General features: G+C 58.2%; 1 protein-coding gene across 1 annotated transcript; it reads right to left on the reverse strand.

Annotated features, from left to right (window-relative positions):
* Window positions 1-667: 667 nt before the first annotated feature.
* CALU (calumenin) lies at window positions 668-15236 on the reverse strand. The gene is made up of 7 exons (XM_030261678.4): window positions 15106-15236; window positions 10507-10737; window positions 6580-6773; window positions 2774-2940; window positions 2625-2685; window positions 2145-2344; window positions 668-2065 (listed from the first exon to the last, which is right to left on the reverse strand). Exons 2-7 carry the CDS (start codon window positions 10725-10727, stop codon window positions 1961-1963), a joined length of 948 nt encoding a protein of 315 aa, XP_030117538.4. The 5' UTR covers window positions 10728-10737; window positions 15106-15236; the 3' UTR covers window positions 668-1960.
* Between the last annotated feature and the right edge of the window lie 2453 nt (window positions 15237-17689).

The following is a 17689-nucleotide window of genomic DNA, read 5'->3' on the forward strand; positions in this document are numbered from 1 at the left end:
GGCACAGGCGTCCATGGGGCAGCCGTGCCCCACAGCAGGGTGGCAATGGGGGAGCCGGGGGCTGGCTGTGCCACATGCTGGGATGGGGTGGAGGCCTTGGTGGAGCCTGTGCCCCATGGCTGGGTGGGATGGGGGTCCCAGGGGTGGCTGTGCCCCACTGCAGGGCGGGACAGGTCCTGGGAGTGGCTGTGCCCCATGGCAGGGAGAGAGGGTGGGTCCCAGGGGGAACTGTGCCCCACTGTGGGGCAGGACAGGTCCCGGAGGTGGCTGTGCTCCATGATGGTGCCATGGTGGGACACTGCTCCCTTGTCCCCCTTTAGGCCTCACACGTGGGGAGGGCAGGGAGATGGGATGCTGCTCCCCATCTCCATCTGTGGGGCTGGGTGGGACCTAAGGGCCCCCATCCGTGGGGATAAGCTCCTCATCCATGGGGCTGGGCCCCCCATCTGTGGGGTGGGGGTGGGACTGAGCCCCCCCATCCATGGGGCTGGATTCCCTCTGTGGGGGTGAGCCCCCCAAGCCCCACGGGCAGAGGTCCCACAGGCCTCGTGTCCCCCTACATCCCCACCCGGTCACCCCCCGCCCCTCCTCAGGGCCCCCCACTGCCTGAACTCAGTGCAAGGGGGCCCTCCCAGATCCCGGTGTGGGGGGACACAGGGAGCTGGGGTCCGTCCCCCTCGGCCCATCGGGGGTGAACAGTTTTATTGAGTTCCACCCGATCCGGATCCCTTCAATCAGCCCGAGGAGAAAACTGAGGAATAAACCCGGAGGAGGCGGAAAATCCATGTCCGGAGTTGTCACAGGGCTCCAAATCCTCACGGATGGGAGCCGGGGGATGTTAGGAGAGGGGCTGTTGCAGGGCTGGGTGGCTGCACCAGAGGCTGTCCCAGGGTTCCAAACATCACTTTGGCTGTCCCAAATCATCCCTGGTGTCCCAAACCGGCCCCGACATCCCCAGATCACCCCCAGCATTCCCAGATTCCCAAGCCCTGCACGAGGCCATATTCCTGACCCACTCGCTGCTGGATTTAGGGAGGGGAGGAAAAGGAGGAGTAGAAAGAGGAGGGGGAGGAGGAGATGGGAGGATCCGGTCAGCCCTTGGAAGTCTTTGGGAAAGGATTTAAAGGAAAACCTGGGAATCTGGAGATGGCCGGGCCCGATTCCACGCAGCTCTGGTGGCTGCGGGGGGACACAACACAGAAGAGAGAAAACCTCGGGAATTGTCCCAGAGCGGGGTGGGATGAGGCCCTCCCCCAGAGGTCTGGGGGATTCAAGGCACTTGGAGTGGGGCTGGGGGGAAGGGTCTTGCCCAGATCCCACGGGGCAGCGACAGGGGAGGAGGGTCCAACCTCCCTGGGGTCACCTCCGGGTCACCCCCTGGGTCCTGCTGCTGCTCTGACGGTTTTTGGGCTTTTCTCGGGTTTGAATTTTAATTTCAATGTTCACTTTTCATTCCAATTTCACATCAGTGTTTCCATTTAATTCAATTTCACTTATTTGGTTCCAATTCCATTTCAATTTCAATTTTCAACTTTGATTTCAATGTTTAATTCCAATTCCATTTTTAATTCAAATTTCAGTCCAATTCAAATTCCAATTTTAATTTAAATTTCAACTTTAATTCCAATTCCAATTCTAGTTTTTATTCCAACTGCAATTCCAATCCCAATCCCTCTGTGAATTTCCCACTCCCCCCCAGGCCCCCGGGCCCCGCAGCCCCGGCAGCCCCGTCGCTGCCCCCGCGCCAGGGGAGCTGTTCCCACACATGGTAAAACCAAAACATACAAAAATAACCCAAAAGCCGTTAAAATCCGAGGAAAACCCACAACGAGACGAGCCCCAGGTGCCGGGGGAGTGTGGCTTTCCCGAGCCCCGTCCCCGGGAGCCGGGATGGGGATTCTCCACGGCAGGAATGGCCTCGGCGAGGGACGGAGCCCACACAGGGGTGCCGGCGTCGAGCCTAGAACTCATCGTGCCGCACCAGCGCCTCCCCGAAGTCCGTGGCCTGGCTGCCCACGAACAGGTCTGACTTGTCCACGATCTCCTCCCGCGTCAGCTTCCCGTCCTGCAGGGAATGCCACATCCCGCTATGTCCCCGCTCCTCCCGACCCGCTCCCCAGATCCCCCCAGAGCTGCTGGCCCACCTTGTCCTGGTCGGACTCGTAGACAAGGTGCCGGGCCTCAGCCTCGGCGTGGTCGTAGTCTGAGGGCAGGATCCAGTCCTTGGTCTCCTCCTTGTCCATCTTCCCGTCCCGGTTCTTGTCCCGGAACTCCACGAACTGCTCCCGCTCCGTCTTCACCCACTCAGGCTCATCAGCATCACCGTCTTGGCTGTACATGTCACCTGGGGGGACAGCAGGATCAGGATCAGCCCCATGGCCCTGTCCCCACCCCAGGGATTGAACCAAAGCCTTCAGTTCTCTAAATCCATCCCCAAAACCCCAAAGAACCACCTGGGTCATGATTTTGCCCGAAAATCCTCGGTGGAGGCCTGGGGGAAGGTGGAAGTTGAGAGAAAGAAGAACATTCTGTGAGGGGGAGGACTGGGAAGGACACAGTGGCAATGGCTCCCACGGGACAGGGACACTGAGGGGACACGGACGGGACATGGAGCAGTGTCTCACCGATGTACTCCTCCAGGTCAATGAAACCATCGCCGTTCTTGTCAATGTCCTCCATGGTTTCCTGCAAGAAGATGCCAGCGTGAGCCAGGCCTGGGGCACTTCCTGCCATGCCACCAGAGCTTCCCAAAGTGCCCCTGTGCTGGCCCCACCTGCACAACGATGTCCTTCATGTAGTCATACTCCTCGGGGTGCAGGAAGGCCGTGAACTCCTCCTTGGTGGCCGCCAGGTCCCCGTCCTTGTCGGCCATCTTGAAGCGCCGCTCGTCCCGCACCATCATCTGCTTGTAGTTGAAGCCATCGTCAGGGTCCGGATCGTCTGCGAGGGAGCACAGGGAGCACCTGGGTCAGCTCGGGCAGGAGGAGGGCCCGGTGACCGCCCACACAACCTCAACCCAACGCTGGGTCAGCTCAGGCAGGACGAGGGCCCGGTGACCACCCACACAACCTCAACCCAACGCAACGTTCTCAGTTCAACTTCAGCTCAAGCTCAACCTCCTCTACTCAACCTCAACTTCCTCTCAATTTCAGCCTCAAGACAACTTCAATCTCCTCAACCCAACCTCAGCCTTCACCCCAACCCAACCTCAACCTCCTCCACTCAACCTCCTGAGCACAACCTTCTCATCCTCAACTTCCTCAATGCAACCTCAACATCCTCCACCCCACCTCAAACTCAACTCAACTTCCTCCCTCTCAGCACAACCTCCTGTCACTCTGCCAACAAAAGCTGAGCTGCAGCCACCGCTTCTCTCCTGTGCGCACTCCCAGGAGGAGGAGGAGCTGCGGCAGCCCTGGGATCACGGCATTCCCAGGGAGAGGCCCCAAAAGACAGGGCTTGGGGGCTTTGGCCGGCACGGCCAGAGGCTCAACATGAACTATTTTGGGAGGGGAATGTGTAAGGGGATCTCACTCGCTGCTGGCAGTGGCAGGGCCAGCAGGCATCGGCTGGGTGGGACCGCGGGGCACGCGTGGCCGCTTGGCACAGCCCCGCCAGCAGCAGGGCAGGAGTTCCAGACACAGCAGTGTCCTGCAGCCCGTGGAGAACGTGAATCCTGGGAGACACTGCCATGCACTGCTTCAGGTAAACTGGAGGCAGGCCCCATCTAATGAGAAGGTCCAAAAGCCCCTGTGTCCCTGCTCTGTTACCTGCCAAAGGCAGGCATTGAGGAGCCCTGGATTAAGGGGTTTGGGATTAAGGAGCTCTGGAGCATCCATTAAATATCCAAAGATTTTGACTTTAAGACAGCTCTAGGGCAGAATGAACCCCAAATTCCCCATTCTGTTCCCCACGGTTTTGCCTTGAGAAGCAGCATAGCCCCGAACAAGGAAACCCTCAGGACCAGCGTCATTAATAGATAATTCCTTAATTGCTGTTGAGCTAATTAATGGGTTTGATGGGGGAGTGGTGGGGGGGCAGATGGGTTAAAAAGGGTTAAACCCTCCCAAAGGCCCCAAAGTTACTTCCTGCCTTGGTCCCTGGGCTGGGAAAGGTTTGGGGGTGCAGAGGGAGGGGAAGCAGACAGAGCCGGGGTGTTTTGCTCAGAGTATGGCAGCAAAGCCACAAACTCAATCCAACATCTTGTGTCCTGGTTTTAGATCCCACCATGGGATTGAGGAATTAACAAAAATAGGAGTGGTGATGATGATGAAAATATTCTGATTTTGAAGGGAGTTTCAAAGGAATTTCCAGTCTCAGATGAAGTTCTTGGACGTTTATCACTTGATATTCCCTGCTTCCCAGGACTCCCCCCAGCAGAACCCCACACTGCTCCGTGACACTTCTGGGGGCCACCCAGTGACTCATTCTGGTGTGTAATTAATGAATTAATAAAACCACTCCCAGCACCTTGTTTTGCTGGCGAAACACCACATTCTGAACCCTCCAGAGTAACCGAGGGCAATGCCTGGCCCTGTGCATCCCTTGGCCACGGGTCAACACTCAGGAGGCACTTCCAGAGGCATTCCAGCCCCAGTCTGGCCAGGGAGGGGAGCGAGGAGAAGACAGGGGAACATTTTAGCAGCAAGGAGCTGTGGAAAAGTAATTCCTGCTGAGAGGAGCCGGAGCCAGAGCGTGAGGCAGGATCCTCCCGGCACTCCGTAAGGACTCAAGTATGTGGGAGCAGCACGAGTGGAGGCTCCTCCAGGGCCTGCCAAGGGCACGCGGCCTCCAGCGCCGCTCCAGCTTTGGAACCAGCCTTGCCAGGGGCTGGGCACTCCCCACACGCCGCTCGACTGAGGCAGGGAGCTCCTCCTTGAGCTCATTGCGGGGTTCTATTAATTCAGGGTGCTCTCATTAAGGCTTTTCCTCGTCAATGTTCACACTGCTCCCTATCCAACACCTCCCGGTCCTAAGCGCCACCCCAGACTCCTCAAACAGCGCTCAAACCCTTCCCAGGACCTCTCTGCCCCCTTCCAGGCTGGATTTACACAGGCAGGTTAGCCCAGACCCCAGGAACCCATGGCAAAGGGAGGTTTGGGAGGTGCTGCCCCAGCCCAGGGGTGTCATGGGGCTTTCCCTGGCCACCAGCACAGCAAATCCTGATCCTCCCCGATCCCAAGGGAGATGGATGAGCCTCCTGTGCAGCGGCTCCCCCTCTGCACATCCCGCAGAGCAGTTTGACTATTTTTGGCAATATTTAGGAAATTACAGTGGATTTGACACTCCAGAGCTGCAGCTCCTCCACCCGGGCCAGTCTACAGTGCTGGAGGCCAGAGCTGGCGGCGGGCTTGAGGGTTTAAGGTTTTAACCCCAAAAGAGCTGTTGCTTCCCTCCCTCCCAGGGATGTCTGAAGCCATGCCACACTGCTGGCCCAGCAAGTGTCCCCAGATCCCCGAGTTCTGGGCTCTAACACTGCTCCCAGGACAAGGGAAAGCGACTGAAACCCCTGCTAGTGGGTTTTTGGGTTTAAGGATGCAATGGACACACCAAGATGGCTCCACAGCCACAGATCAGTGGGTTCCACCTGCAGGTCCCAAATTCCCCCCACAAGCCAGGAATTCCAAAGAGCTGGAAACCCCTATTCCAACATGCCATTCATCCCAAAATCACCTGGATTCAGCCCAGAGCTGCATTTGTCACCAGGGACATTAATAATGCCCAGGTGGCTGCAGAGGGGAAAAGGAGGGTGTGAGGTGTGTAAACTTTCCACTGGGGAGATTTCCATGTATTTTGGGTTCTTTTTCTTGGATTTTTCTTTGCTAATGCCACCAGGAGATTAATTTGTAGTTTTAGAGATTTTAAAGTGTAACATTTTGGGGACATCTGCTCCAGCTGGCCCCACTTATGCCAAGGCCACATCCTACATCATATTCCTGTGCTTATCCCAGGGGACAAGTCCATCTCAGATCAGCCAAGCACCAGCCCAGCACTGCTCCACACTCTCACCCACAACTTCCTAATCCAGGCCCCAGACTCCCCCTTCACACAACCCCATCCAGATCCGTGTCCATCCAACCCACCACCACTCCATGGGCCCATCCCAATCCCTGACCATCCGCTGACCACTGTGCCACGAGCCCACCCTGATCCCTGACCACTGACCACTGTGCCACGAGCCCACCCTGATCCCTGACCACTGACCACTGTGCCACAAGCCCGTCCCAGTTCCTGACCACCCACTAACCACTGTGCCATGAGCCCATCCCAATCCCTGACCACCCACTGACCACTGTGCCATGAGCCCATCCCAATCCCTGACCACCCACTGACCACTGTGCCATGAGCCCATCCCAATCCCTGACCACCCACTGACCACTGCATCATGAGCCCACCCTGATCCCTGACCACCCACAGACCATCACTCCATGAGCCTAACACAATCCCTGACCACTGACCACTGTGCCATGAGCCCACCCTGATCCGCCCCCACCCCACCGACCCTCGGTGACCCAAAGCAGAGCAGGACATCCCAGCTGCTGGCTCCAGGGAAGGCTCATCCCAAGAGCCAGGACCTACCCAGGATATATCCATAGGTGGCATTTTTGTACTCCTCCCAGGAAACAAGGCCGTCCTCATTGAGGTCATGGCCCTTCCACTGACGCTCCACATCCTCGTAAATCCAGCGTTTTTGGGCAAACTTGATCCAGGCCTTCAGCTCCTCCACTGTCACAAACCCGTCTCCATCCGCATCTATTTTCCCTACGATCTTCCTGTGGGAAACACAGAGAAATGCAGCAAAAGTTAAAACAAAAAGAGGGGTTAGCAGGGAAGGAATGGGAAGGGGCAGAGGGGGCAAGTGGAGGTCATTACAGAATTTGGGAATTCAACCGTTTGGACAGTTTATCCTTAAAACCAACGTATGGTTCAGCTGCCAAAACTTTGGCTCAGACACGAAAATCCCTGGGTCAGCCACTTTTGGACCACTCAGGTTTTGGTTTCTTCAGAAATTATGACTTTTAGGGGAAAAGTTTCCTTTTAAGCCCCCGGGAAAGACCCATCCATGTGTCCTTTGACCAAGACAGTGCAGGTGATGAGTATGGACCCATATTTATATTAAAAATGGGAATATCGGCTCTGTCTCTCCTGGTGATGCCAGGAAAAAGTTTGAGGTGGTTATATAATTTGCAAATTCAACAATTTGAAAGGTTATCTTTAAAACCAACATTTGGGTTAGCTGCCGAAAAGCAAGGTCAGCTGCCAAAACTCTGTTTTGGACACGGAAAACACTGGCTCAGACATGGAAATCACCAGCTTGGCCACTCTTGAACCACTCAGGTTTTGGTTCCTTCAGGAATTACGAGTTTTAGGGGAAAACCTTCCCTGTTCAACCTTAGGAAAGCTCCATCTGCACGTCCTCCCGCCTCGCCGGTGCCGGGCGAGGAGCACGGACATGCATTTCTGCTGAATTTCTGCGAAAGCCGGGGCGTTTGGCTGTGCGGGAGGAACCGGAGCGCCCAAGCCCAGCGGAGCGCAGCCCGGTGCCGGGCCGGTCCCGCCCGCCGTCCTGCCCGGGGCAGACACCGGAGCTGCGGCCCCAGAGCCGCGTGCCTCCGTTATTTTTAGCAGCAGCTGTAGGAAAGGCCGGCAGGAATGCAGCATCCAGGGGCAGATGGAGCCGGGGGGTGGGGGCTGCTCGAGCCGCAGCGCTCGCGCCCCGGAGAACACCCAGCGCTGTGCTGAGGAAGTTTTGGGCTCCTTGGATGAAAATCGGGGATAACAGACCCAAAATCCTTTGTCTGGTGAAGCGGGATCCTGGGTTTTTCATTTAAGGCTTTAACATGAAGGTTTAACGGAAAACAGTTCAGGAATCCTGAGCTCCAGCCCAGGTATTTGAGGAATTTTAGAAGACAGGTGGAAAACACAGAATCTTAAATTTTAGATCACCACTAGGACTATTAACTCCAAACATACTGACGCAAAGGGAAAACTGGGCACCGGAACCACCCATGCTCACACCCAGGTTTCCGTGTTTCAGAACTGCCCTGGTCTAGGAAAACCAGGAATTCCTCTGTGGCACAAAGGATGTTCCTGGCAATGAGAAGCTGGAGAGAGACTGCAAGAACAAGAGGAAAATACGGAATTTAGTTCTGACTGTGAGAGGCCAGAGTGGGGGCAGTGGGCCGGGCTTGCAAACCTGAGTCATTTTAAAGAGAAATATATAAAATAAATATGTAAATTTAAAAATAGCTCATCAATAGTGCTCAAATTTATGCAGAAATATGTAAAATATTCTAGAAATACTTCAGAATTTTATGTATCAATGTGCAAAGCATCCCTTCCAATATTTCTGATCAAATACTGCAATATGCTAAATGTCACATAAATATTCAGAATTTTACATATAAGTATATAACAAGTCAATCAACATTGTAAGATTCTTTCTGCATAGAATTATGTAAAGTATCACATGGATATTAAACATTTGTCCATGTAAGTATATAAACCACAAATAAATCTGTGAAATCCTTCCTATTTTAGGGAAAATATTCTGTGTTTCCCTCTCCCAGGAAGGTACACACCACCAGCAATGGGATTTATTAGGGAAAATCCCTGGAATGGAGGAGCAGAGCTGGAGGGGTTGATGGCCCAGCAGCTATTCCAGGGCAGTTTCTACAGGGTTAACTAGGGAACAGCTTCCCAGAGAAGTCAAACCCTCTGCAGCCCAGAGCCAGCGCTCAGGAAGCTCCCAGACCTCCTCCCCACGCTGGTCCGGGGGCTGGCACCAGCTGCTGCCGGCTGCTTTCCCAGGGCAGCAGCCACCAAACCCTTCCACGTTCCCAAAGCCCCGTCCTGCCCCCCTGCTCGGGCGGCAGCAGATGCTGGGGAAGGGCGGGCAGCTGCTCCCGTTCCCACTCCCTGCTCCCAGGACGGCGTGCCAGGGAGCGGCACAGCGCCGGGACGCAGCGCGGTGCCCAGAGCCCCCGGGCAGCGCAGCCGGAGCTCCCACGGGAGCAGCAGCCCCGCTGAGGACAGAGCCCACAGAACCAGCCCGCCTTGAGAAGGGCTCATCACACATCACAGCCCCTCGGCTCGGGATGGCCGAACCGGCCCTGCAGACAGGACTGGGCTGTTTGTGCGGTAAATCCCCGATGGACAGGCTGGGAAGGCGTTCCGGCCGTAACTCGGCAGAACAATGGGATTGAGCCATGACGGAGCTCTGGCATCGCAGCCCTGGCATCGGCAGAGGCCCAGCTTCCCTCGGATCTGACGCTGCTCCAGGGGCATCGAAGCACTCTCTGATGGTGCTAGGAGGCAAAAAGCCTCTCGGATCCTGTATTTTGGAGCTTATGGAGTGACCGGGGCCTGGCTCCAAGGAACCATGGGGTTTTGCAGTTTAAACTATCCCTGGAGGGAGGAAATCCCCTCCGGCCAAGAAGTGCTGGGGGAGAGGCCAGCACCTCCTTCCCACTGAGGGTCTGGAGGATCCATAGGGATGGATGGAACCTGGCACCCCCTGCCCTGCACATCCCGCTGTGGGAATTGGCTCACTCTGGAAGTGTCCCCAGCACACACATGTGGTTGAGCTTTTCTTTCTCATCAGGGAGCACCATGCCCAAAAAACAGCCCAAAATTCACCATGGGCTGTGGTAGGTGCTCCTCCAGCATGGTTGGCTGAAAAAATCAAGTCTGACTAAAAATTGAGAGATTCAGGTGGGATACTGAGAAGGAATTCCTGGCTGGGAGGGTGGGCAGGCCCTGGCACAGGTCACCAGAGCAGCTGGGTTTTGGCAGTGCCCAAGGCCAGGCTGGACACTGGGGCTGGAGCAGCCTGGGACAGTGGGAGGTGTCCCTGCCATGGCAGGGTGGCACTGGAGGGGCTCTGAGGTCCCTTCCCATTCCATGAACACCCAGCCAAAGGCACCCAGTTCCAAGATGACTGGACATCCTGAGAAGTGTCCCGAGCTCCCCAGGGAGCCTCCGTCCCCCAGCCCTGCTGGAGGCTGCAGTTCCCAGGTTTGAGCCACCCCGAGCCTCAGAACAACTGCGGCAGCAGCTGCTGCGGGGGCAGCCGGCCCTGCACGGCTCCCGGAGCCATCCAGGGCAGATCCCAGGGGAAACACAGCCAGATCCCAGGGCAGGCACGGCCAGATCCCAGGGCAGCCACAGCCATCCTGGATCTGAGGGGAGGCACAGCCATCCTGGGGTCCCAGCAGAGACACCGGAGGGGAATCTCCATACAGGCTGTCTTCCCAACTTCCAGGTGAGAAACACCAGTGACCCCAGGGGCTCCAGAGGCACCCAGAGAACACGGAGCGAGCCCGGCACAGCGCAGACCCCCCCTCTCTGCTCTGGACTTTTGGGGAGTGCCTGGCACAGGAAATGGCTCCGGGTGACTTTTTGGGGAATGCCCGGTGCTGTGATGAATCCCTCGGCTGGGAGCGGGGCCTCCCGCGGGGGAGCGGTGCATTCCCGCTCTGGGAAGGGTCGGGAAGCCATCCTTACCCCAGGCGCTCCTTGCTCTCCTCCGGCGTAAGCTGGTCGAAGCTCTTGGCCTCGTCGGCGCCCAGGAAGGCGTCGTGGTCGTAGTCGAAGCTCTGGGCGTCATCGTGCTCGCGGGTGCTGAGCGGGGCCTCCCGCACCACCCGCTCCTTGCGCTCCGTGGGCTTGGCCGAGCCGCACAGCGCCCACACGCCCAGGCACAGCAGGAGCCGCGGGAACCGCATCGTGCCGGGCCTGCGGGGACAGGGACAGGGCTGTGCCATGGGGACACTGCCGGGGGACAGGGACACGGCTGGGGGACAGGGACAGGGACACGGCTGTGCCATGGGGACACTGCCAGGGGACAGGGACACGGCTGTGCCATGGGGACACTGCTGGGGGACAGGGACACGGCCGGGGGACAGGGACACCGCCGGGGGACAGGGACATTGCCAGGGGACAGGGACAGGGACACTGCTGTGCCATGGGGACACTGCCAGGGGACAGGGACACTGCCAGGGGACGGGGACAGGGACACGGCTGTGCCATGGGGACACCGCTGGGGGACAGGGACACTGCCGGGGGATGGGGACAGGGACACCACCGGGGGACAGGGACACGGCTGTGCCATGGGGACACTGCTGGGGGACAGGGACACTGCCGGGGGACAGGGACAGGGACACGGCTGTGCCATGGGGACATTGCCGGGGGACAGGGACACCGCCGGGGGACGGGGACACTGCCGGGGGACGGGGACACTGCCGGGGGACGGGGACAGGGACACCGCCGTGGGACAGGGCACGGGGACAAGGACACCGCCGTGGGACGGGGACAGGGACACTGCCATGGGACAGGGCACGGGGACAAGGACACGGCTGTGCCATGGGGACACTGCCAGGGGACAGGGACACTGCCGGGGGACAGGAACAGGGACACTGCTGGGGGACAGGGACACCACCGGGGGACGGGGACAGGGACATGGCTGTGCCATGGGGACACTGCCGGGGGACAGGGACAGGGACACTGCCGGGGGACAGGGACACTACCGTGGGACAGGGACACCGCCATGGGACGGGGCACGGGGACACTGCCGTGGGACAGGAACATTGCCAAGGGACAGGGACACTGGGACAGGGACATCACCGTGGGACAGGGACACTGTGACAGGCACCAGGCAGCACCAGGGCCAGAACAGGGAGGGACAGGACTAGGCCATGCTGTTGAGGAAAAATGGGGATTAGGGCAGGTTGTGAGGGAAAAATACGGTTTAGGACCAGTTATCTTGGAAAAATGGGGGATTAGGGCAAATTTTTGGAGAAAAAACAGATTAATAATAATACAGGTTATGGGAGCAGAAATGCTCAATTAATCCAGATGATCGTGATGAAATCATAAATACAGGTTGTCTGGGCAAAGATGATGATTTCATGCAGACTATCTGGGAAAAATGGGGAATTACTGCACACTATTCAGGAAAATGGAGAATTAGTGCAGATTTGTGTGGGCACAAATGACTAATAAATGCAAATTATGTGGGGAAAAGTTGAATTCCTGCATATTCTCAGGTCAAATTTATTAATGTATCTTAATTATCGGGGCACTGTAATGAACTAATATGGGTTATCTGGGCAAAAGTGATTCACTGGCACATATTATCAGGGCACAGGGATAAATTAACACAGATTATCAGGGCGCAGTAACTAATTAACAGAGATTATCGGGGCACAGGGATTAATAAACAGAGATTATCAGGGCACAGGGAACTTCCAGCCCCTGTGCACGTGGGCAATGTCCCGTTTCCCTGGAGCTGCTCCCAGCCCATCCCAGAGCCCCTCAGAGCGGCAGCTGGGCTGGGAAGGGAGCCAGGGGTGGGGAAAGGGGTCCTGGGGGAAGGAAGGAAGGAAGGAAGTGGATCCAGATGGGAGGAATGTGAAGGATGTGCACATCTCCCTGCTCCAACATCCCCTCCCCAAGCCCTGGTGCTCCCCCAGACCCGCTGCGGGTGAATCCTCCCCCACAGCCCCGATCCCCCCGCCTTAACAAACACCCCAAATGTGCCCAGGGTCCTCCGGAAGGATTCCAGAGGCTCATCCCTTTAAATCCCAACAGAAACTCAGGTGCTCCCCATGCACTGAGATCCCAACTTAGATCCCATCATAGATCTGCGTGTTCCCCATCCTGATCTCTTTAAATTTCAGTCCAGGTATTCATCATCCTGATGTATTTAGCCTTAAATTGTAATAAAAATATTTATGATTTTTAACTCTTTCACTCTAATCCAGATATTCACCACCCAGAGCTCTTAAATGCAAATTTAATTCAACATATTCCCCATCCTTATAGCTTTAACCTAAATTTAAACCCAAGATATTTCCCATCCTTACCCCTTTAAGCTTACATCCAGGTCTTCCCCATCCAGAGCTCTTAAACATAAATGTAAACCCAGGTACTGCCATTCCATAGTGCTTTAAATCTGGTTTAAAATCCAGGTATTCCCCTTCAGCCTGAACCTCAGCCCTTTAACCTGAACTCACACCAGGAGTTCTGCCCTGGGAGTGACCCAGGAATGACCAGGAGTGACCTGGGACTGGTCCCGTGACAAACCAAGCCAGTGGTGGTGGAACACGGGGGAAAGGATCTGGAAAAGCCCTTTCCTTCCTTTTTTTGAATGAGGATTTATCAGACACAGAAAATCCACAAACCACACTTCCTTGGAAGTGGGGAAGGAGGGGGCTATAAAGAGTAAAAGTCACTTTAGTATTTCTGGGAAGAGGAAACCTTCCAGGAGGGAAAGCCAGTGCCAGGTGTACATAGAGCTCTGGGTAACCCCATTCCAAGGAGCCAGCTCCCACTCCCCTGGGTATCCCTGTCCCCAGGAGCTGACTCCTGTATCCCTGGGTATCCCCAGGAGCTGACTCCTGTATCCCTGGGTATCCCGTCCCCAGGAGCTGACTCCTGCTCCCTCTGGGTATCCCCAGGAGCTGACTATTGTATCCCTGGGTATCCCGTCCCCAGGAGCTGACTCCTGTATCCCTGGGTATCCCTGTCCCCAGGAGCTGACTCCTGCTCCCTCTGGGCACATCCCAGCGCCCAGGGCCTGCCCAGGTGTGTGCTGATCCCAGGATCAGCCCAGCCTGGAGCACAGAGTGACCTGGAGCGGGTCAAACAGCCCGATTTTATCTGCCAGTGTCCACACAGGGCCCGGCAGGCGCTCGGGAGTGATTAGAGAGGGACAATCCGAGCTGCAGCCAGATCCGGCAGTGCCGGCTGCCAGGAAAGGTGCTCAGAGAGACCAAACCCACAAACCCACGGTCACCCATGAACAATGCTCCAGAAAAACCTGGCAGCACCAGCTGCTCCCGCTGACCACGGGGACAGGCCCTGGATTTCCCGTGGGGATCCCGATCCAAGGGCGAGCAGAGCCCCTCTCCTCCCAACACTGCCTCTGGCAGCGGATCCTTTTCCTCCCAGTAAAAGGTCTCTGGGTGAGCTGCAGGGAAGTTGGGAGCAGGAGCCAGAGCTGGGAAGATGTGGGGGTCAGAATGGGGGTCCAGACCCTCAGCTGGGGAGGAACTTGGAATTCCAGAGGGGCTAGGTGGGGTACTGATGGAGGACCTTGATATTCCAAGGATACTGATGGAGAAACTGGGGATTTCAGGTGGGTTTGATGGGCTGTTGATGGAGGAACTTGGGATTCCAGGTGGGTTTGCTGTAATATTGATGGAGAAACCCAGAATTCCCTTTGGGTTTGCTAGGATACTGACAGAGGAACTCAGGATCCTGCACTGGGCTTGGAACTGGGGGAACATTTAGAGGAACCTGATGGGAAGAAACCCCTCCAGACACACATTTCCCATGTGCGAGGCCAACAGGATCCCATAAACCCCCCCACAGGCAACACAATTTGTTCAGCTTTGGGAATCAGCCTCTGCTTCAGCTTTTCATGGAATTGGTGCTCCCATTGGAGCAGCCAGGGAACAATTAACTGGGACCCCAGGGTGCCACCCCAGGGGCACAGCAAGGGCAATCCCGGGGAATCCCGGCCCTGAGAAGGATGCAGGGATGTGGGGAGACATGGGGAGGAAATCCCGGGCTAGAAACGGGCTGGTCCTGCCCCAGCCCAGCCCCAGAGCTTTTGGGGTCATGAGAGCTGCGGAGGGGGAGCACAGCTTTGGGGTGGCACCTCCTCGGGCCGGAACCCCCGCGCAGGGCAGCACCGAGGGTCCCGCAGCCCGATACCCCGTTATCCCGGGGGTCCCGAAGCCCGTTATCCCGGCGGAGCCGATGGATTCCCGCGGGCCGGTCCCGCCCGGGTCGCGAGATGCGGACGGGGCTCCGTCCCCGGGAACGGCGGTCCCGACCGGCGCAGCGCACCCGCCCTGTGCCCGCTCACGGGCGGCGCTGGGCCGGAGCACCCCGCGGCGGGACGGGCCGCAGGAGTCGCGGACGCGGCGGCGCCGCCGCTCCCGCCCGTTCCCATGGAGACCGGGCCCGGCGCTGCCGCCGCCGCGCTACCGCCGCACGGCAGCGACCCCGCAGCGCCGCTCGCGCCGCTTCCCCGCGCCCCAAACTCCGGCCCCGGCTCCAGCCCCGGTGCCATCCCGGTCCCTTCCCGTCCCTCACCGTCCCCGCCGCCGCCGCCGCCGCTCCACGCACCGGAAGTCGGCGCCCCGCCACGCCGCACGGCCCCCCGCGCGCCCTGCCCGCCCACCAATCACGAGCGAGCCACGCCTCCTCCTCCGCGCCGATACGTGTTCCCATTGGTCTGTTCTGCCGCCACTCCGCCCCTCTGCCCGCCCCCGCCTCGCGCCCCGCCCCCCGCGCCCTCCTCCGGCCTCACGCCCTCCGGCCCCGCCCACCATGCCGGGGACTTGGGCGCTGATTGGCTGGAAAGCGCCACGTCCTCAGGCGCGCGCCGGCCGCCGGCCCCGCCCACCGGGGCACCCCCGCCGCACTGCGCACGCGCATGCAGGAAGGGCATGGTCACGTGTGTGGGAAAGGCGGGAAAGCCGAGGCGGGGCGGGAACGGGGGGGCTGAGGGTCACCCCTGGTCACCCCTGGTTACCCCTGGTTACCGCATGGTTACCCCTGGTCACCCCTGGTTACCCCTGGTTACCCCTGGTTACTGCATGGTCACCCCTGGTTACTGCATGGTCACCCCTGGTTACCCCTGGTTACCGCATGGTCTGCCCCTAGTCACCCCTGGTTACTGCATGGTCACCCCTGGTTACCCCTGGTTACCCCTGGTTACTGCATGGTCTGCCCCTGGTCACCACATGGTTACCGCCAGGTCACCCCTGGTTACCCCTGGTTACTGCATGGTCTGCCCCTGGTCACCCCTGGTTACTGCATGGTCACCCCTGGTTACCCCTGGTCACCACATGGTTACCGCCAGGTCACCCCCTGGTTACCCCTGGTTACTGCATGGTCTGCCCCTGGTCACCCCCTGGTTACTGCCAGGTCATCCCCTGGTCACCCCTGGTTACCCCTGGTTACTGCATGGTCTGCCCCTGGTTACCCCTGGTTACTGCATGGTCTGCCCCTGGTCACCCCATGGTTACCACCAGGTCATCCTCTGGTCACCCCCTGGTCACTCCCTGGTCACCCCCTTGCCACTCCTGGTCACTCCTGGTCACTCCTGGTCTCTCATAGTCTCTCCTGGTCACTCCTGGTCACTCCTGGTCACTCCTGGTCTCTCCTGGTCTCTCCTGGTCACTCCCAGCCATTCCCAGCTGCTGAGCGTGCCCCAGCGGGGCTGCCGCGGAGCCGCAGACTCAGCTACAGGTGCCCACCCAGAGACCCCCTGAGCTGGACGTGCAGGGGTCACCAATCCAGCTGCACAGACCCCAGCGCACGGAAAACCCTGCTGCAGAGAGCAGCGTCCACAGAGGCCACGGAGCAGTCACAGAGGACACAGAGCAGTCACAGAGGACACGGAGCATTCTGTAGCTTTGTTCCAGTGAAGGCAGAGCCTCCAGCAGGGCACATCCCACGGGGGTTTCTCTCCTGGGGTTTCGGGGGGCACAGCCTCCTTTTATCCCAAACTCCCAGCTAAACGTTCCCTCCTCCCGTCCCCATAGCTCAGGTGCCAGGAAGGTGGAGCCTACCACGCGTCCCCCTTGGCCCTGGCACCTTCCCCCAAAGCCCAGCAGCTCAGCCCCGTGCCAACCTGTGTCCGTTTCACGGCTCGGGGTGTCCGGGCTCTGGGACAAACCCACTACAGGCGTTCAGCCCCACTTCAAAGGCACCAGCACCCCCAGCCTCACCCGTGGAATTGTTTGTAAACACCTTTCCTATCACCAGCAATCCCAGCCTGGGCATCCCTGGCAGCGGTGTCCAAACGCTCCTGGAGCTCTGGGGCTGTGCCCATTCCCTGAGGAACCTGGGCAGTGCCCAGCACCCTTGGAAAAGAGCCTTTCCATTGCTATCCCTCCCTGGCACAGCTCCAGCCCTTCCTTTCATCCTGAGGTGTTTATCCAACTTGGCTGGGCAGTTTGTCCAGAAAGATCTGGAGAGAGATACAGAACTGAAACATCTCAAACTTCAAGAAAGATGTTAAGGTTCTGGAGCCCAGGAGGGGCTGAGGGAGCTGGGAAGGGAATGGAGCCCAGGAGGGGCTGAGGGAGCTGGGAAGGGGCTGAGGGAGCTGGGAAGGGGCTGAGCCTGGAGCCAAGGAGGCTCAGGGGGACCTTGTGGCTCTGCACAAGTCCCTGCCAGGAGGGGACAGCCGGGGGGTCGGGCTGTGCTCCAGGGAACAGGGACAGGAGGAGAGGGAACGGCCTCAGGCTGGGCCAGGGCAGGCTCAGCTGGGACAGCAGCAGGAATTTCCCCATGGAAAGGGGGTCAGGCCTTGTCAGGGGCTGCCCAGGGGGGTTTGGAGTGCCCATCCCTGGAGGTGTCCAAGGAAGAGCTGAATGTGCCACTCAGGGCTCTGGGCTGGGGACAAGGTGGGCATCGGGCACAGCTTGGACTGGATGGGCTGGGAAGGCTTTTCCAAGCTCAGTGATTCTGAGATTCTGAAAAAGCTTTACTGAGATCCAAAATTATTTTTCTGGCTTCCCTGGATCAGCTCAGGAGGACAAGGTACAAGGTGGTACAAGGCAAGGAGGTTTGGCAATCAGGATGTTCTCTGGTGGCTGCAGCCTTCTCAATGACTCCCAGAGGAATCCAATCCAAGGTTGTACGGGCCCCAAAGGGACACCAACAG

Source organism: Taeniopygia guttata, chromosome 1A (assembly GCF_048771995.1).
Source record: "Taeniopygia guttata chromosome 1A, bTaeGut7.mat, whole genome shotgun sequence".
Classification (NCBI taxonomy): Eukaryota; Metazoa; Chordata; class Aves; order Passeriformes; family Estrildidae; genus Taeniopygia; species Taeniopygia guttata.